Source organism: Monopterus albus, unplaced genomic scaffold, assembly GCF_001952655.1.
Source record: "Monopterus albus unplaced genomic scaffold, M_albus_1.0 scaffold67.1, whole genome shotgun sequence".
NCBI lineage: Eukaryota > Metazoa > Chordata > Actinopteri > Synbranchiformes > Synbranchidae > Monopterus > Monopterus albus.
In genome coordinates, this window is record NW_018127947.1 from 182,004 (window position 1) to 203,865 (window position 21,862).

Below are 21,862 nucleotides of genomic sequence, written 5' to 3' on the forward strand. Positions count from 1 at the left end.
TCTGCATGCCTGGCCCAGCCACCACCACACTTTATGGCTTTATTGTGTCCCCTTTTATGTCCCCCTGTTGGGGCGGGCAGACAACAATTTAGAAAATTCACTGTATACGTGCCTGTGAATGGGACCAAGATTGTGTTGACGTGTGTCTGTGCATGTGCACTGTATGCATGTATATCCGAATCAATTAGTCAAGGCACAACCCCTAAAAATCAATGTGTCCACATGCTCGATCTCCAGAGGACAAGTTGCCTCCTTCCCTTCACCTACCTCCTTTTTCCAGTGATCACGGATGGAACAAGTTGAGTAACAACTTTACCTTTTCATGTGTCCCTCCCTATACCTCCCTCTCTCATTTCCCTCCCTCCCTCTTTTCGCTCTTTCCTTTCTTTTCCACATTACCAGGGGGTGGCGTGTGATTGACAGATGGGAACGAATAATTTTTTTTTGTAACCTAAGGCCATCTTCTGTGATTGGCTTGCCAGCTGACATCTCCAAACCTCATCCCCCCCCTTAATATTGGGCCTGTGGATGAGGCATTCTAAGGGAGAAAAAAGTAGAGAGAGAGAGAGAGAAAAAGATATCTACCTTAGGGAAGAACCTCAGAGAGAGGGAGGGAAGGAGAGGACGGGTAGGAGCGTGTGTGCAAGAGACACTTATTCTCTTAACTACTAGGAGACAGACACACTTTCCTGGCCCGACTTAAAGAGGGGGGAAAACAGGAGCAAGATTTTTTTTTTTTCAATATCATTTCAATTTTCCCCTCATTCACCAATCGCTTCCTGGAAACTCCTCTTCATACTGGAAGTTCTATGTATTGATTCATTTGCCCTCTCACACACTACAAGGCTTACCTCATGGATTTGTATCTGATTGGATATTTGATGTGTGTGTGGTTGTCCAGCTCATGGGTGCTTGGAGGCTATCCCATCTGGTGGTGAGTACAAATCCACAGTTTCAACATCAGACCCTAGTGCTGCATAAAGAGAGAGAGTCATTTTGGTCAGAAGATCATTTCTGAGAGGGCCGAATGTGCACTTTTAGTTGACTGCGTGGAAATTTGTTCTCCGGCCTAGTCCAAAGAATCTTAACCTCAAATATTATTGTAACGGAAAAGGCTCGCCGTGCTTTTCCCCTCTACACTCAGGTCCATTTATCACATTGGAGTATGTTGTGATGGAAAGAGGGTTGATTCTTAATTTGGGAACCAACAAATTATTAAATAAGCAGATTTCTTTGTAGAATTTTAGAGAATAATCTGAGCGAGTGGTTGCCATATTGGTATGAATTGTCAGCAGCTCTATAAGGACTTGTGAGACATTTCCAAACAACAGTGTAAACCAGGAAGATCTTATTCATTAGTGCCTAAACTGTGGCTACTGTGACAACACCGATGTTGCTCATGAAACTCAACAATGTCTATAAACCAAAATAAATCTCTTGAAATACCACCGTATCATTTTAAGAGTACCTTAGGAAGTTCAACAATCATGACTTACAGGATCAGGATATATTGTTTGTTTGTTACTGTGCATCACTGTTCTACATTCAGCTCAGGTCGCTGGCACCACCACCTGCCATGGATTTAATTAGAATTGTTTTTTGTAGCTGTATGACAAACACTGATCAGATTTGAAATTATTAAAACTATTAAACATTAAAAAACTGCAGCCTGCCATTGGGTTTAAGTTGTAATTAAATCAATCCACTTTTCTTGAAAAACAGTTACGCATATAATTTCACTTTTCAATTCTACCACAATTCACCCTCTCCACTACGGATTTGTCAGGGCACAATATGTTTAGGTACCGCAGGGTTGTATTCTTTGTTAAATTATCCCAAATCGCTTTTGGCACCAGCAACTGACATTTAGAGGTTTATCTCATTACAAATTCAGCTACATGCAGCTGACCTCATAGCTCCTGGTCTTCTTTTGTAACATAAAGCTTCTATTTTGGAGATATTTGCGTAGGCGTATGACAAAGCTCTTTTGGCTCACAATACAATACTTGTCAGAGGTATTGCACTTTTAGTAGCCCAACTAGCATGTGGTCCCACCATAGAGCTGTCCAAACCGCAAGCATCTTCTGGTTTCATTTACAGAGCAGGCAGCTGCCAAGCACACAGGCCACAGGGCTGAAGTGCTAATGGCAAAGAGGACTTTACACCCGCTCCTGGCTTCAGCAAGACCCATCAGACAACAGTGACAAAGAGTCTGGGATGCTCTCTCTGTGAACTACCTGCAGCTGTTCTGCTCACGGAGCTTACATGACACCGGTATAATGTTCGAACCTAAACAATGCGCACCACCTTTGATTTGGGTGACAATTTTTAAAGTGTAGGCTGGGGTACCGGTAACTGGGACAGCGGGAAGATGAAAAGCCAGGCAGTAGCTCCAGGTGACTAGGCAGGTGCTGAGGAACTGGTGTCAAACAGCATCAGTGGCATCACGCCACAGCATCGAACACGTCCACAAGGAGACTAAATGAGATGGTGCATCAAGGGCCCAGGCAGGCTCCTCTCAGCTTCTGTCTCAGGGGCGATGGTTTGGCCATAAATTCTCCAGCCAAGGTGGGACAGGTTGGAGGGAAGAGGAGCTCTGGCTGCTTTATGCCTGGCAGCCTTATAAGATGGGGTGTTGAAAGCACAAGAGGGCATAAATAACTCTAGTGATATGCACATATGCACGGACAAAGGGGGGTGTAGTGGAGAGAAAAGGCAAAGCAAACTAATGAAGTGGGTTTGGAGAAGCGAGACAGAGCAGTAAATTACCTTCTGCAAATGCAAGAACAGTAGTTTTGTACAAAACTGGCAAACCCAGGTTTCACGACAGCTTAAGGATGTGGTGACCACACATAATTCACAGGTCCCACAGTGCCATTCTATCTGTGTGGTTTGAAAATGAAAGCATGTCTGTTCTGGGACTTAATGCTGTGTTTTGGTTTCACCCTTTAACCTACGTTTAATTATTGAGGAATATCAAAATATAAGAACTTGAGACAGAGGACAATGACATACTGTAATATGCGGTTCTTTATAAAAGCCAAAGTTGTTCATAAAAGCTACAGCCACTATTGTATGAAGTCAGTGTGGCTTAACTCATCAACTATTTTCAGAACTGCTTAAGCCACTCTGTCAGCCAACAGTGCATTTGTGTTCTTGCGTAAACAGCAGCCGTTGTAAGTGAATGTTGACAGTCACTTTCAGCAAGGAATTACCTCTGCTGAATTCACTCCAAGAGCAGCCGCTGTGCATCAGCAGCGATTATCAGTTTAACTGCCGTATCACACCGCACGGTCGCAAGATGCTCAAATCCAATAACTGTTATTCTCTTAATCCTCAGCTGTCATCATCAAATCTGCATGAGAAAGCAGACACATTGAACACTTCATGTAAATTTGGCTGGTGCTCATTGTAATTCCAAGTAGGACTATCTTATGTGGACTGTTGCAGTAATGAAATCCAGCAGAGAACAAAGGGTAAAGAGAGAGAGAAATGATGCGAGTGTGAACTGCTGCATGGCAAAATTGTTCTAAAAACACGTGTTGGATGGTAAGGGCCTGCACAGTTTGCCAACGCCAAACCAACCTTTATTTCTTTGAACTGTTGCATCTAGACCAGGCTTTGTTTCAACTCTCAGGTAAAAAGTAACTAAGTATATTTACTCAAGTACTGTACTTAGTACATTTGTAAGGTATCTATACTTTACCTGAGTATTTTCATTTTCTGCTACTTCAGATTTTGACTTCAATACATTTTAGAGGCAAATACTGTCATTTTTACTCCACTACATGAATTCTTAGATACTTTTCAGAATCAGGTCAATAAAACAAAATACAGTCTGGTGGGAAATTCACAAGCCACCCAGCAGGATGGAAAGTACTTCACATTATTAGTATATAAGGTAGTTAACATCAGCTCCATCTTTACCAGCTGCAACATTAAAGTGATGAACACAATAATGGATCAATAATTATAATCCAATGATATGATACACATGCATAAAGAGTATTTATAATTTTGGTACTTCAAGTATATTTGGATGCCAATACTTTTGTACCTTTACTCAAGTAAAATTTGAATGCAGGACATTTACTTAAATAAACAATTTGAGCACTTTTCCTACTGCTTGGTGCTGGCAGCCTGACGCCAACCGTGAGCAGTTAGAAATATTCCGATTATAAATCCAGGTAGAGATTACAAGAGTAAATCAGTGTCATCAGACCAAAAAACACCAAACACAACTTGTCAACAGTGCAGAATAATACATTTAAATGTCTTACATGTGTAACATATAATTTAATTTATGGACACTTTTTAAAGCCTTCTGTGATTCAATTTTAACATCCTTTAATTAAAACCTGGAGCTTAGGAAGATTAAGCGCTGCTTCCTGCTGTTAGAAGCACTACTTGTGGAAGCCTCAGTAATATCAGCACCATAGCTCTTGACAGATCTCATGCAAAGCTATCTAGGGTGACCAAACTTCCCAGTCTATACACAGACCTTTCCAGTTCAACCTGAGCAGCTTAAATGGGGCTCTGGAGTCCATCTCTGGGTCTCAGGAATGTCATTATCTGACTGTGACACCCCCACCTCCAGTCCTCAATCCAGTCTTCAACCCCTAAACCTTTACCATTGGCAAAGGAATCACTTAAATGATTGTTGCTGCGAGAAAATCCTCTGTCCGCCCTCTCATGTGTAAAGATCAAGGATGTTTGGGTATTATTCTCAACAGTGCAGAGGAAGGTAGAGAAAAGAGCAAGAAAGTCCAGAAGAATGTCATTCATAAGAAACTTCAGGGTCCCACTAGGAGTGGCGAGGGCTGCCATAGGGCCAGGGTCAAAGGTAATTTTGGGCTAAAGCCCGAGAGGAATGTCTCCACTTGGAGAGCCATCAATAAGGAAATGGGGAACATGAAAAGAAGTATATTCTTAAAAATATGCACGTCTATGTACCATATGTTCTAAGCATTGCTCACTGCTATGGCTATACTGAGGTAACGCCTGAGTGATCGTTTTATGACTCAAAGGCATTTTAATGTATTTTCATATACTATTGTAAAAAAATCATTGTCTATGACAATGACCATAAATGTACCAGTCAAGCAATCATCTAGTCTCCAGTGAGCAATCACGTAGGATGACATGATTCGGTCAAAACCAAGCTAAGCCAGGGTTTCAACGGAGAGTGTTATTTCAAAGCTGTGACAGAGAGTCCTAATCTTCACCCACCATCAAAGGACATGCAATGTGCTCTTGTAGGAAATGACCAAGTCCCCTAGTGCACAGAACTAAAACACAGGCCAGTGTACTAAAACACAGGCCAGGACACTTCGTCACAGGGAAAACTGGAAATGGCCAGGAGCAGAGAGATCATTAGACGACATGTATGGAGGCACACACACATACACAATATTTAAAATCTCCACTAGCCGGCTGATCCCACCTGCATAGCTTGTTGCAAAGGTTAATTTTTAAGCAGAAAACAATTTCTCTCACACAGGTTCAGTGACAAAGATGGGCTGATCACACCTGTGCAGCCTATAGTGAGTCTAAGCCCTCGGGTCACAGACCAGGTCAAGCAACCAACTAACAGATGCAGTGTGGAGAGAGAGACAAGAGGACTATCACTCCATACCCACAAATCCAAGGGATCCAGTTCACATACTGTCAGAAAATACTATTACTACTGTTAATAATTCTGAATAATTATTGTAATGAATTTGAAATTGCACAACTAAATCTCCAAACGTGATAAAATGACATGAATGACAATGAAATAATGTGCACAGATTTTTTTACCTCAGTATGACGCAATGATATGATAGTCGAGTTTCAGTACTTGCATCAAAATAAAACATTTTCAAATGTTTTTCTACAGAAAATTTTTAATTTTTTAAACACAAGAGGTTGAACAAGAACTTTTTCTAAAGAAAACTGTAAAACTGGCACAATCTACAGAAAATCAGGAATTTTCAGAAAGACATGGTCAGATGTTTGATACCAGATTCCAACTCTCCATACATTTCAGGCTGCATCAAAGAAGTGCTGATGTAAGACACCCCGTCCTACTGAGGGACACAAAGGTACCAGAGAGATGGAAAAAATGCATGACAGTTGGTTTCATGCAAACAAGAACCTACAACAGCAGATCAGTGGATCTGTGGTTAGGGCTGTGAACCAGTATGGGCTATCAGTCGCCCTGCCTGTGAGAGAAACCCCCAACAATTCACATCCCAGTGTTCTCAGATCTTTTTCAAATCAACCAAGCCTGAGAAAGTCAGCGTACTTTGATTTGTTAACTTTCAAAACACTGTGGTCTTTGAAATACCTACAAAAAATTCCAGACAATCCATCACGAGTTATGATTTGCATAGGATGAGATACTGCTGAGAATTCAAGCATGCAGCAGAGCCAACTAGCATTCCCTAATGAGCAGTGACAGGGAATAATGCACAGTTTGAGCTGTGGCTCATTGATGCAGGCCCTCAGGACTCTCATTTAAACAAGCTCTGTCCTTTCAAGACAACAGCTTAGATTCTGTTGTGTCCACCTACATTCAGACCAAGACACCAAGCTTCCAGTCTGACATGCTGACATGTTGGTGTCATGTACTGTCACCTTCCATGCAGAGCTGGTGCTGCTGCTCTCATTCACTCCCTGACAGGCAGGTTCACAAGTTTACATTCTGTTCAGTATCCCACTGTAGGTCTCCATACTCCAGACTCAGAGCCACAGTCTGCAGAGAGAGGGGAGGCAGAACAGGCAGAAGGAGAGAACAGGTTGGAACATTTTTCAGATGTCCTGTCATTTTTTATCTGATCAGCCAGGAGCTGTTGGACTACAAATCAAAAGTGTGCCAAGGTAAAAGGGAAGACAACAAAACATAGTCAGGGGCTGTGCATTCCAGGCTCCACTAGGAAAAGTCCCATCCTCGGGCAAAGCCGGCAACTTTCCTTGGCCCACTTACTCTCTTTCGAGTGTCTTTAGCTCTCTGTAGACTCTGTTGTGGGATTTTTAATGAGAATCCGATGGCAATGTTTTCGGTGCACGTCTCCAACTGCTCTAGTAGGGCCTCATTTAGCATCATGATGTCCTCCAGGCAAATCTGACAAGCTGAGCTGCAGCGTCAACAAACGGAGGTAAATTCGAGGTAGATTAGAGTTGACTACAAACAACAGTCTTGCAGTCTGTTACTGCAGAAGCTTTTCCAGGACCCTGATTCTGACAGAAGAAGTGACAGAACACACTTGCGATTCTCCTTGAGGCTCAAAATCAGATGGGGCTAACAGTAATTTCTTAAGCCAACTTGTTCAGACAGAAAAAACTGGCACCCATCACCAGTAATCAAATGGGCAAATATATTGGAAGATAGTAGCATTGTATCAAATCTGTTTTAAAAGCCAAATCCTTTCACATTCCTTACTGACACCATTTGGCCGTTAAGTTTATATTTAAGGACAAACCTAAATGCTTTACTTGTTACTCTTTGCTAATAGAATCAAAGAGAGATGATACAAGATTCGATCAGAGATAAACACATCTGAGTATTTTACTGCAATAACGTATACACTGAACCAAAATGAAACCATCAAAATCCAACTCCAATTACGAGCCTCTGCAAATAAGAAGATGAATACATCATCAGCCCTGCCTCTCCTTCTGACCTGACAGCAACAGCCTGGAGACTGTCCCAGCTTGTAATAAAATGAAATGGAAAATTATATCATCATGTGTAACAGCCTGTCCTTCACCAGGGTTGCAAAAGCCCGGTACAGAACAAAGGCTATCACACAGTGTGCACAGGATGGGCATTACGAACAAGGCATCCACTTCTCGTCATCATAAGTGGTAACCTTGCTGGAACTAGGAACTTACAAGTAGCAACACAACCATGTAGTTCACCTCACCTTCATAAATGCATGCATGTTTCCATGAGTCTTTGAACAGCGCCTAAGGAATAATACATAGAGGGATGGATTGTGGCAGGCTCTCTAATACCTCTCTTCTCCTTTCTGCTTCACTCTCACACTTTAATTGAAACATGTAAACTGTAAGATGAACTACAAGCTGCTAACACATTTGAATTCACTTAGTCCATACAATATGAATGCAAAGAATTCTGTAATATGTTGATCTTCTGACCAGTACTCAAGGATGATATTTTCAGCAGTAAATAGTGATGTAAAGTAACAAAATGTTAAGGTACTTATACCTCGTTAAAATATTTTTCAATATTTAGTCAACCCTCATTGATGCCACTTGAGTTGACAGAATATTAGAAACATCTGTCAGTATAAGACAAAACAGATGTTCAATAGCAGCTCAATCTAAAGCATCCCAGATGAGTGAATTTAAAACACCAGCTCTCTAAAATTGATCAGGATCACCTTCACACAGGTAAGGTTTATCAAGGGACTGCTACTGTTTCATAGTTGTACCAATATGTGTAGTTCTTATTTACTTTGCAAATTCAGACTTTAAACACAGAACATACAACAAACTCATAAAATTGCATTTTTTTCAATTCATCTATTAACAACACACAAAATTTGCTCCTCTTCCACCAACTGCGAAATTAAAATCCCGCATGAATGTTCATATATGTACATTAGTGTTAACATTCAAGCTGCATAATAAACTATTAATTGAAAACTATCAGGGGCTACTTTAATTAGTATTTTAGCTTTTGATTATTTAGGTAGAATGTACTGATATACGTTTTCAAATTCAAAGTGCAAAATGTTTACTTTTACTTTGTAAAACTGCTAAAAAGAAAAGGAGCTGGGAGAACAAAGTCATATTTCTTATTTACCATTACTTACATTAAGCAGCTGTGAAGGAGACATTGCACAGCCGAGTTATAGTAATGACCTGCATGGACAATACAAACACATTAAGCAAAATAAAGGAGCTGAAAACACAGACCTTGTTAAATTGATGCCACTCTTCTCTGACTGTGTGAAAAGGCGGAATTATGAAAGATGTAGTCGCCATTTTTTACCCAGCTTTCATGTTATGTTATGTTAATCATTGTTGCAGCGATAATTAACATAGCATTTGAGTATGAACAGGTATGATCATCTTTATTTGATTACTGATGCAAACAGGCTGGAGAGCAGCACTCCTGTTCATGAACTTCAAAATGACCATCAGACTCAAGACAGTGAGGTCAGATGTCATGTTCTGCTCAACAGGTTCAGAGGGTCACCTGGTATGCTCTGTGCCTCCGGACATAGGAGGCCGTCACACAAAGAAAACTCATCTGTGCACAGACATGTACCACACAGTGAGCCCTGTAATGCAGACCTCACACAACAGCAGCTGCAGCAGCAACATATTTCTGACAGTGTAGGATTCCTTGACTCACCCCTTGACTCAAGCTGAGTTTGCTCAGAGACAAAATAAAAACACAATGCACTGAAATTTTGTTAAGGTGCAGGCCTGTTTGTCTTTCGGTCTGGATTTGGACCAGAGTCCACCTACTGAGTAGGCTATGTGCACAACAGAGCAACCCCTGCTGCTTCACTTTCCTAACCAGGCAGCAGAGACTGCAGTAGTGATTTTATTACTTTGGGAGTGGTTGTTTTTATTGACAGTGTTAAAGTTTTGATTGCATGAATTTCCACTCTTCAGCAAGGTGTGTGGTGGAATCCCTTTGTTTCTTCTGCTTCATTTCTGTGGTTTCACATCAGCTCAGCTTAGACACTAAGAAAACCCCCAACCAAGCCGTAAACCCCCAAGGCCAGTAGAGGCCCCATACGGACCAGCCTGGGCAAGCACCTGCCAAGCCCTGCAGTTCGCTGCCGCTCTTCTCTGCAGCTCGTCTCGTCCCCTGCAACAGACTCCCCCGGCGCTCTGCCTCTGTGGAAGTCTGTGTGTCTGCTGCTCCCTCACTTGGTTGAGACACGTTGCTCGTGGATTCTGAGAAGTGAGGCAGAGCAGGCAGGATCAGCGTGGCACACATGTGGTCTACATGCATGCATCTGCATGTGTGGCTGTTTGCCTGATGCACCTCACAACCCCTCAGGATTAAGACTCTCATTAGCACCTAGCCGAAAAGATATCCCCTTTATCTCATGTGTCCATAAAAATCAGGTGAGGCACAACCTTTGCAAAAATAGACAAATAGGCTAGTAGAGTCACAGGCTGTATTATAAACATGCTATCGCCACCACAAAGTCCCAAGCGGTGAGCTAATTGATTCTATCAGAAATCCCAAATCCATTGGCTAAGCCAGTTTGTCAAACGTTGGGCAAGTAGTTTAGTTCTCCTGAATGGAGCCTGAAATGTAGAAAAGGCTGCCACAGTAGCATGAATGGACTGATGTCTAATGTGATCATGAGAAGTTTCTCTTGAATCAAATCGACTGAGAGCACAAGCTAACAAAATTCAAATCCAAGCTCTGTGCAGGGCATCATTTGCTCAGGTCCATCCCATGACCGAGAGATTAATGGGCAGTAACCAAGCTAGCAGACAATGTAATTAAGGTCCTTAGTAACTCCGTCACTAGACAGAGTGAAGTCAGCAACACATGAACTCAGTGGTGTTGGTCGGTTAGGACGGGCAGATGAGCTAAAGCACCTTGTTTGGTTAATCGCAAGACAAAAACATTAATGGAGATTTATGAGCCAATAAATTACTAACTCTTCATGGGGTCACTACACTGGGCAAAATGAACTTTGATTTATTAGTTTGGATATGACAAAGTATTTTTCCTCATCCATATTAATGTGACTATTTTTGAATAGTAACAGTGTAACGGTCTTGTCTTTGAGGAACAGAGTTTCTTACTGAAACTTTGGATCTGTTTGTTGTGTATCAGTGTCAGTCAGGACACTTTTGCCTACAGCACAAGTAGCTTATTTGATTATGCGGTCGTGAGTCCCGCTGTAAAAGAACAACAGCTCAGCGTCATGTTTCAGTATGTGTAGGCTCCGCTGGCTGTAACTGCACACACCTGAGATCAAAAATAGCGTATGGGGAGGGGTGCTGGGATGTGGTTGAAGGGTTTTGGTGGGAGCCATATGTAGAAAGCAAAAGTGCACATGAGCTGTGAACTTATCTAAGGGGGGATTTTTTTCACTGTGACTTCAATGGCTTTACTTTTGTGTTGGGGCGGGGCACTGCACTGCACTCATCTGTCAGAGTCAGAGGCTGCTATGATTGTGTTGCGCCCTGCGGGAGTCCTGAGGTCATCCCGAGTGGCGCTCTGATCTGATCAGCATCAATTGTTCCCCCGTGATCCTCTCATGGCCTCCAGTGCCATGTTGTCCGCCCAGACTCAGCCAAGTGCTGAAGAGTCTGATGGGGACTGGTAAAGCATTTCCCTTAGAGCTGTGAACTGGCACCTTCACATCCCGTAAACACCCAGATCACACGCATCTGTGGTACAGAATTCACCTCTTAAGAATGCAAACCTGTACTGAAAAATAAACAATAAACATGACTCCTACAGCCGACAGTATATGAGTCAAGAAACTACAGTTTTGTTGGAGCTTGTTATCACAAAAAACATGTTAAAACACAGGCACGGCAAAGGTGTTTTCTCTGTCTCTTTTATTTCAAGAGTAATAGAAAGCAATTATAATTAATTACCTGAATGGAACTATAGTGGTTTCTGGCATCACCGGGTGATCTTGGCTGTCTCGCTGTGGTGATTAATCCCTGCTTAGACACATCTCCACGAGGCTTCTCGTGAGCCACATAGCTTCTGATGTGCTGATGTTGTCCATCACCAGTGAGCTCAGCTGCAAACACTGTCATTCTTAATACATCAGCTGCAGAGTAAAACCACAAATTAATGATGGAACTGCAAAGGCAGGAGTTTTCATATATCTGAATCTGTATAAAGGGGCTTTTTGCCAAACTATGGAGACAGACTTGTATGTGTTATCTGTTAGATCAGCAGAACTGTGTATGCTAACAAGTGGGAACACTTTGAAAAGTCAGTACTAATAGCTTGTATCCTTGCCCTGAAGTGGGCCTATTGGCTTCCCCCTCGTGGTGGAAACAAAAGAAGCACAATAAACAGGAGCTCTTAGTATAAACTATATTAAATAAATAAGTCAGTAAAGCACCCAAGCATGAATCACTGTACTGTTACAGTAAAACCTGAGATTAATGAATATGATCCCCTCTCATTCTCTCTTTCAGGGAAGCCTCATCATCACTGCTTTATAGGGTTGAACGGGGAGGGCACAAGCTTGTACTGTGAGCCAAGACGTTCTAATAGCCACATGATTTATAAATGTAAAAGGCTGTACCAGTGCAGATACAATACTGAGTTTGTAGATGATACTTTTGTGTGCTAATTTACTATAAGGAATATATATGTGTTTCTACATTAAAGCAACAGTGTTAAATGTTGTTGAAAATTGGCCTTATTTTGATTTAAAACAGAAACAATCTAAATAAAGAATATGTAGGCAGGATTATGTGTCAACCCTTATTGCTTGGCAGCTCTTAATTGGCCACGTTTTCATTTCCAGTACCATGCTTAAAATAGCTAAAATAAAAGTGCTCTTTATGTAGAATGGCACAGTTTACATTAACTACCTTATATACTTAATAACTGGAAGTACTTTACATACTGCTGGGTAGCTTGTGAATTTTCCGACCGACAATCAATAAAATCTTATGATTGTACTGTATTTTGTCTTATTAAGCTCATTCTGAAAAGTAATTAGTAACTAAAGTTATCAAATAAATGTAGTCATTACAAAGTACAATATTTTTCTCTGAAATGTAGTAAAATCAAAGTATAAAGTAAGTACAGATACCTTAAAAACTGTACTCTAGTACTTGAGTAAATGTACTTAGTTACTTTCCACCTCTGAAAATGTGAGATGTGTGATAAATATTTTAGTTAATATGTGTCAAAAGCACCTTTACCTGTTTTAAAGTGTTTTGGTTTTTGGTTGCTGGTTTCTTTTAATCACTTTGTAATTCTCTTTATTCCCAGCTCCTCTGGAGTGCAAGGATCTTCTTGTGTCTGGCAGATCTCACTTAATGAAGCCTTCCCTGTCTGTGTGTCACAGGTCACTGGCCCTTGGGCAGCAGTACTCATCTCTGGGCTCCCAACCCATTCTGTGCGGCTCTATCCCCGGCCTGGTGCCCAAGCAGCTGCGTTTCTGCCGCAATTACATCGAGATCATGCCCAGTGTTGCTGAAGGTGTCAAGCTGGGGATCCAGGAGTGCCAGCACCAGTTTAGGGGCCGCCGATGGAACTGTACCACCATAAAGGACAGCCTGGCCATCTTTGGCCCTGTGTTAGATAAAGGTAGTTTTTTTTTTTTTTTTTAAACATACAGTATGTAGCTGAGCCTTATAGTATAAAATAAATTATGATCTAAATTATTTGTGCCAAACAACACCCAACTGTAAAATGTAGCCTGTAATGCTGAGGCTACAGGAAGCTGTTATAAAATGTAATATTTTACAGTTTCTGCTCTAAGGCTTAGAACTGCCTGTACTCTGGGCTGACAAACAACTAACTAGGGCAGTTACACTAATAACCACCTTTCCTGGCTGCAGTGAGAAACAAGCGCATGCTCTGACACATTATTCCACTTCCATCCATCATTACCTTCAATATCACGTTTGTCTTCAGAGTGAGTGGCTTCTTTTTAGTTTTCCCAAACGTGTTTACACTGTCATACAAGAAAAAGGGTCATTGGGGTAAATCTATCAACAAATTCTGGCAGGTCCAGCTGATATACTAGAGACATCCATCAGATGCTGCACATGCAGAAAAGTAATTGTAAGATATCTCCACACTAACGGTGTCATTTAAACAATCTCACTAAATCTGACAGTGGGAAACAATAGGTGCAGGTGTCACGCTTTAGGCCTTGCAGTTCCCAGTAATAAAGGTAGAAGTTTGTGTGTTGGGAGTGAGGCTGCTGATTGGAAATGAATTACTCCGTGTGTCAGAGGGGATGGAATCTGGGCAGAAATGGCCAGTGTGAGCAGTCCAAGCTCCTCAGTCAAATAAAAGGGAGAAGGGAGGCCAAATGAGATTACAGGCAATAGAAAAGGGCTGAGGGGCTCCGCTCAACCCCTACTGTGCATGAAGACCAGTGCAAGCCTCACACAGTCCAGCTCCCACGGACGCCCCATTCACACGCCCTTTTGACTCTGTCATGAAAACAGGCTGAAAGAGGATCTCTTCTAACGTAGTGTGAGTGTGCACTTTGGGATGGGGAAGCGAAGGATGAAGGAAGGGAGGGAGGAAGGAAGAAGAGTGTGTCACTTTGGGAATGATGAATGGAAGCTACCAACCATCTGCCCCAGCCACCTTAAGCTGCATGTAGGCCATGGTGGTGCTGTTGGTGGATGCCTAGAGGAAGTGGGGGGGATTGCGGACCTGTGGTGGGTGGTGGTGTATGAGACTTCAGCTCAGGGTACTGGCAGAGGGGTGACTGGAGGGAGAGAGGGGGAGGTAGGGAGTTTAGGGAATGCCAGCTCCGGGCAGAGTGGGACTGTGGGGGCGCGAGTCGCTGGGCCCTTTGTGTGGATAATACAGTGTGACACAAGGGAAACAAAGGCGAATTGATGGGCCCAGCAGGTAGCAGGAGCAGCGCTAGCCTTGGCTAACAGCCAGAGCTCCAGGGACCCAGGACTCACAGGCCCCCATTGGGGAGGGCCCAGCTAGGCCTGCCAGGATGCACAGGATGCCCAACCTGAGGAGTCTGTGGCATCCAATCATGCAAAGGTTCACTGGGGATTTAGACAGAAACTGTATCCTTTTACTAGGAATGAGCAGTGAAAACACATTTATAGACACAGTGTAGATAGTATTGTGTTAGTTGGGTCTAATGAGATACGGTATCTAAAAATAACAGATAAGTCAACATAGGGGTGCCTTCAATTTGTAGTTTTTCAAATATTTCTGAACATAAGTAATTTACAGCACTTCAGTATCTGCACTGCATATTTGCAAGAAAAAAAAAGTAAATGTAAAAAAAGACCATGGTTTCATGCTGTGCGATATTGGCATACCATACACTAGGTGTCAGAAATAAAGCTACATAAAAAATTCTGCTTTCATTATATTAATATTCTAGCAAAAAACATTGACCCTCATGGTATCATATTATCCCTAGAGGCAAAAAACCCCCAAACAAACAAGGGGTTTTGGTTTTTTAACATTGCCTGTATTCACACTGAGGATGGGAGAACATGACCAGCCTCCAGCCACAGAATAGTAAACTGCCTGTGGTTTGTAAAGTGCTATGATTGGGTCTAGTAAGCCTGTTTGGCAGTGGTGTTACAGAGGAACGTTTGTGTTCAGCAGCCACTGTGGTCTGAAAAATACGAGTTTAACTCTCTGGTAATGTTCATACAAACTTTAAAAGTCTGAGAACACTGCTTAAGGATGCCTCCCCATACCTGTGTGCTTCTGATAGGTAACAGCTAGGAGTGTAATGGGTGAGCCACAGTAAGTGTGCTGTGATTGTGAAACAATGGAGTCTGGTTACATAATAAGCTGTTGCCTTCAAAGGAGGTGTAACTCCATCCCTCAGTGTAAAAAGAAACAGGCCGACACACTGCTAGGTTTCACCAGAAGGCCTTAGGCTCTGAACGGGGACGGGTACAAGGGGGGGGTGACAACATTCCTGAAACACTATCCAGTTGCAAAGAGGCACACCTCAGGGATGACAGGAGGCCAGTGAGAGCCCACTGAGCATTAGACCCTCCTGACACAACCACAATAGGCTGGTGTCACTGCAGGGACTCTGCTTTTAGCTTCCTGTGCATGTGCGTCCTCATCACGGATGATGATCATATGGTAAATACTGTAAACCATGTTTACATACTGAAGAGAAGGGAGGGATATTAGAATGTGTTTCAGTAGGCTTCTTGTTTTTTTCACTGGCAAATACCAGTACATAAAGGTGCCTTCTCAAAAATGAAATGTTGTGTTAAAAGGCTATGGCCTGGAGGTATCCCTGTCACTACCTCTGTGTGGATGTTGGCAGCAGCAAAGATTGCCTTGTTCATGTTTAACAAAGACTGACACACTCCTCATCTCTCTCTTTTTGTCTGTCTTCATCTGTGTCTCTCAGCTACCAGAGAGTCAGCATTTGTCCATGCTATTGCTTCAGCGGGCGTCGCGTTCGCAGTGACGCGCTCCTGCGCTGAGGGCACATCCACCATGTGCGGCTGCGACTCACACCACAAGGGACCTCCTGGGGAGGGCTGGAAATGGGGTGGCTGCAGTGAGGATGCAGAGTTTGGGGTGCTGGTGTCCAGAGAGTTCGCAGACGCCAGAGAGAATCGTCCAGACGCTCGCTCTGCCATGAACCGGCACAACAATGAGGCAGGGCGCACGGTAAACACATTCAGACAAATACGAGGAAACTACCCAGGGATGTTATGTTGCTGATTCCATGGTGATAAACAGTACATGGTTGAAAGTATTTAGACATCTGAACGTTAGATTTCAATCCAAAATTAGCTACTAGAACTTCTGGGAAAACTTTCAGAAATCTTGAGGTCACTGATGTTGGGTGATAAGACTTGACTCACTATCAGCTTTCAGTTCATCTCAAAGGTGGTAGATGGGGCTCAGGTCAGGGCTCTGTGCAGGCAAGTCAAGTTCTTCCACCTCCAAATGGGAAAACCATTTCTTCATAAGGCTGGCTTCATGCACACAAAGTTGGAAGCACACTGCTGGCTACAATATTATCATAAGCTATAGCATTAAGATGTCTGTACATTAAAATGAAGGGGTTGAGCACAAACCATGAAGAGGGCCAGATAATGTACATATTGATTAACAACACTTATCTGACAGCAGTGGTTCAATAGCTGCAAGATGTAGTGAATACCAGTAGAACTGACTCTGTTCATCAGCAACCACTGATGGGTTCATTTTGTCAGATAGTAGTGCACCACAGCACTGTAACAGATCACATTAATTGCACAACCTCAGCGCACACTGTACTGTAATGCAAAAGGTGAAGGCACAGTCGTTAGTGTTGCCGCTTCACACCAAGAAGGTTCAGGGTTCGAGCCCCAGCCGCCCGGGAGCCTTTCTGTGTGGAGTCTGCATGTTCTCCCTGTGCCTGTGTGGGTTCTCTCTGGGTTCTCCGGCTTCCTCCCACAGTCCAAAGACATGCAGCTTAGGTTGACTGGTGACTAAATTGCCCACAGGAGTGAGTGTGAGTGCGTGTGGTTGTTTGTCTACATGTCGGCCCTCTGACAGACTGGTGACCTCTCCGGGGTGGACCCCGCCTCTCGCCAAATGTCAGCTGCCCTGTCACCCTATTCAGAAATAAACGGTATAGATAATGGATGGATGGATGAAAGCGAGACCCAGTAAACAAGGGAAGGACTGGATGCATCCAAGATGCATTATTGTTGGGGACTAACTGTTCATGTGACGGGTGGGGATTTGGTATTTGACTTGTCTGCACATTTCTGGATTTCCACCTGAAAATGAGCAATTGACTTTGAATGACTGGTTAATTACTCATCAAAGCAACCTCCCGATGAAAAATTCCCCAACAGTCAAATAACCTGAGTGAGCTGAAGAGGAAAAAAAAGACAACAGCTAAGACTTAAAGCATCACTGGCTGCTGTCACCACTGGGAGAAAACAGGCTCATGGCTGCTTGCTCAGGGGCAAATAGAGGGACCACACGGCAACAAGACGGCCCTTTGATATGAGCACACCGGAGTAGCCAGAGAGACCACAGGAGCGAAGTGAACAGCAACACTGTCAGGCGTCTCTTCTCTTCTCCACCTGGCCCTCTCACGCTCCCCTATTTAGCCCAGAGGGCCTCAGGGACTTGATGTTGGCATGACAAGCTCACAGTGTGATGTCACTAGTCTATCTACTCCTCCACCCAATACCACTCTCCCCCTGCTCACCCAAAGATGCTATAGACACCTGCCTTCCGCCCCAGCTGGGGGAATTCTGCAGCTAAATATAGCTGTTGAATTACAGAACAAAATCAAAACAGAGGTAAAATGTGCCCTGCAGCAGCACTCCTGATGTGAGCCAGCAGCTTAGAGAGGATTAGCAGCAGCACAGCGCCTCTCTGCTTCACAGCTGCATGACAGTGGCACCTTGTTTTTCTTGGCATGCTCTGGGAGTGTTCAGTGGTTTTGTTGGAGATCGCCACGTTTGGTGGTGACATACTCCACCCAAAATCTACCTTTGGCTATGACACTGTCACTGCCTGAAAAGTTTGCTTCTCCCAGGAGGATGGCTGCTGAAGTCTTGAATTCACAGCCACCAAGTGTCACCCAAAGCAACTACACTCCATTATCTATACAACTGATCCTGTAGAGGGTCGTGGGTGACTGGAACCGATCCCCGCTGACACCGGGGCACAGGTGGGGTCCACCCTGGACAGGTCTCCAGTCTATCACAGGGCTGACACATAGAGACAATCACTCACGCACATTCACACCTGCAGGGAATTTAGTCGCCAACTGATCTTCTTGCTGTGAGGCAACAGTACTAACCACTGTACCACGGTGCCACCCCCCAAAGAAACTTTCCAACTTTTCTGGAGCCTAATGAACATGTAGTAGTAAAATGGTCTGTGTGGTTGAGAGGTTTCTTTGCCATGACTCTGGATCACTGCTGGAATACATTCCGACCTGACAGAGCCTGTTTCAGGGCCACCTGTCAAAGCCTGCAGGCAGCTTTTTTTGTAGAGTATAGCTTTAAAGCACCTTAAAAAAAAAGATATCAAAATGTTTGGATGCTTGCCAGATTGATGAATATCTGTGTTTTAGTTTATATTAAGTTGAATTTATAGTGCAAGTCCCTTTAGGAGATATTGTGAAAATGAGCGGAAAATATTTTTGACTGGTTTTGGCTTAAATATTCCAACAAGTTGAACATTAATGTACCTTCTTGTGTTAAATCAGACCATCCTCGACCACATGCACCTGCGTTGTAAATGTCACGGCCTGTCAGGAAGCTGTGAGGTGAAGACATGCTGGTGGGCGCAACCAGACTTCCGCATGCTGGGGGACTACCTGAAGGACAAGTACGACAGCGCCTCGGAGATGGTGGTGGAGAGGCACCGTGAGTCGCGAGGTTGGGTGGAGACGCTGCGAGTCAAGTACGCCTTCTTTAAGCACCCCACCGAGCGTGACCTGGTCTACTACGAGGGCTCGCCCAACTTCTGCGAGCCCAACCCGGAGACCGGCTCCTTTGGGACGCGCGACCGAGTCTGCAACGTGTCATCGCACGGCATCGAGGGCTGTGACCTGCTGTGCTGCGGCCGCGGCCACAACACCCGGACTGAGAAACGCAAAGACAAGTGTCACTGTATCTTCCACTGGTGCTGCTATGTCAGCTGTCAAGAGTGTGTGCGTGTCTATGACGTGCACACGTGCAAGTGAGAGGTGGGGCTGTGTTTTCAGACTGCTGGACTACAAGTGCTGCCGACCCCCCCAACCCCCCGCACGACCTCCCCCATCAGACGCTCTGCACACCACACAAAGGACATATTCACCAGCACACACACACCTGGCACACCAGTAATGAATACTTCTGTACAAACTCTGCACTAGCACCTGTCTTCCAAACCACTAGAACCATTTCCACAATATCTGACCATAACGTGATGACCTGACCTGTCATGGGAAGAAGCTAAGGCTATGCCACTTTCCCCAGGTTCCTCTCCCCTGCAGCCTCCCCTCCTCCCTGTCTTTATTTATTTCCTCCTCCATGCCAACACAATGCTTGTGTCATGTACAGTAACACTTTTTATCTGTGAGATTAATACAGTAAAAAAGAACTTTCAGAGTCTCTTTGCTTTTGAATAAAAAGCATCTTCTAACTAACACCTCACTTCTCCGGCCAGTCTGGCTGGTTTACTTTTTTTATTTTTTATTTTTAAACTAAACCAACCTCTACACCGTCACTAAGTGATACTGAACACATCAGCAGCCCCAGGAAACCATCACTTTGTAACTACTGAACTGAACTGAACTGAAAACAGCAGACAGGCAGAGCCAAGGTCCTGTCTTCTGCAAACTACTGAGCTGATGAAATCCCGTGTTGCTACTCTTTGCTGACTGACTGCACCAGGCAACTGGGAAACCTGGAAGATACACAATAGAGCCTGACTATTGTCCTACATTTCTACCGATGGGCTGAGACTAGAGGTATGCAGGGGGCATGTGTGTGAACAAGCATGCTGGTTCTACTTATTAATACCCATACACATGTATATGTATGCACTATTCAGATACACATAACTCCAGGTGGTAAAAGGCTCAGCATTGTTATGAATGACGATTTTGTTCCTGCATTCAGGCCTGATCAACCTGTAAATTGCTTATGATTTCCACAAGTGTGATGTGACAGACATGCACATTGTTCAACCCTAAGGAGCACAGTGGTGCAAACAACCTGACAAACATAGCATTCGAATTATGTGAGTGAATAGAAAACCATTTATGGCTGTTTCACTTATGAAGTTATGCATCAAATATGAGTTGAGCTTTAGCATGCTTACCATTAATTCGGGTCTTATGAGTCAATATTATGTCTGGTTGATAATATGTGATTATTGGGAGATGTTCATGGATTCTTCAGGTCCATCTTAGATCTCCAGAGTGCAGAGTAGGTTCTGATTGGCTTTCACATCCTTCCTTCCTTCTCTCCATATTTTCTGTCTGTTGGACAGATGAAGTTTCGGGAAATCTGATTTATGAATTTGACCCTTGTCAGTACTTCCCAAAACATTTTCACGGTTGTCAGCCCACTTTAGTCTGACTGGTAATGTCTTAAGTCATTTCAAAGATTACCAAGGAAGGTTGCGACTTCTGGGTGGACAAAGACTTCCAGCTCATGTAAATGCTTGAATCCTAACTGCTGGAGTCAGCTGAGAAACTTCATCAGGAACTGGATGATTTATGTGTAGATATTTGTGCACAAGGCAGCAGCCAATGACAAACACAAGTGGATGGTAAAATGGATGGAGGGATAGTTCTTCATACTGGTGGAACAAACTGTGAGGGGTTTCCACACAACATATTCTGACAATCCCATCAGCTTCCTATTAATTTTACTCAACAAAAACACAGTACATTACCCACTAGTGTGTAGCCTGTCCTCTTTGTAACGTAGCTTAGCATGTGCATCATCATCTACACAGCCCTCCCTACCTGGGCCTATCTTTCTGTGTTCAGCCCTCCTCCAACCCCCACACCTACTTCATCTGCTATATCCAAAGTTTTGTACAAATGTTTTAAAGTGAATAATTCCCTTTTTATTTTATAATCGTAAATGTTATGTTTTTATAAATATTATTTATTATACAATGTATATATCTGTATGACTGAACTAAGATTATATATTTGAAGAACAAAACTGTCTCCTGCTTTTTGCTTCTCAGGAAGAGGTGCACACTGCTAAAATAGACTAAATGCTCAGTGCATAATAAAAAGTCTGATATCTAGAACCTTTAGAAGTGCATGAACAAAGATTCTCCACAGTCTGATAAACCAAGTGACAATGGGGCAGGACGTGGTGTCCGTTAGCTTCACCCCCCACCCCCATGACCCTCTGCTGCCTACAGTCCTCCCCTTGCTATTCCAGCTTCTCTACCCTGTGTTGTCAAAGTACGGTCTGTAAATCAGCCCCATTGAGGTGATCAATAAGAAAACTAGAGAACAGCCCTTAACATAAACATGCCTGGCATAAAGTAAACAAGAATATGAAATATTACTGATAATTTAATTTGCATTACACAGTGATACAATCACATCACAATCATCCTGAAACAACATATTTGCTACTTTTGATTAATAACTCGAAGATGGATTCATTTTTCTCAGTGTACAGAGACATGTTGCAGTAGCTACTTGCTAAATGACTGACAGCGATT

General features: G+C 43.3%; 1 protein-coding gene across 1 annotated transcript; it reads left to right on the forward strand.

Annotated features, from left to right (window-relative positions):
* The first annotated feature begins 734 nt into the window (after positions 1-734).
* On the forward strand, positions 735-21,188 carry wnt3 (wingless-type MMTV integration site family, member 3). The gene is made up of 4 exons (XM_020604830.1): positions 735-934; positions 13,038-13,279; positions 16,068-16,333; positions 18,888-21,188. Exons 1-4 carry the CDS (start codon positions 855-857, stop codon positions 19,365-19,367), a joined length of 1,068 nt encoding a protein of 355 aa, XP_020460486.1. The 5' UTR covers positions 735-854; the 3' UTR covers positions 19,368-21,188.
* Positions 21,189-21,862: the final 674 nt, after the last annotated feature.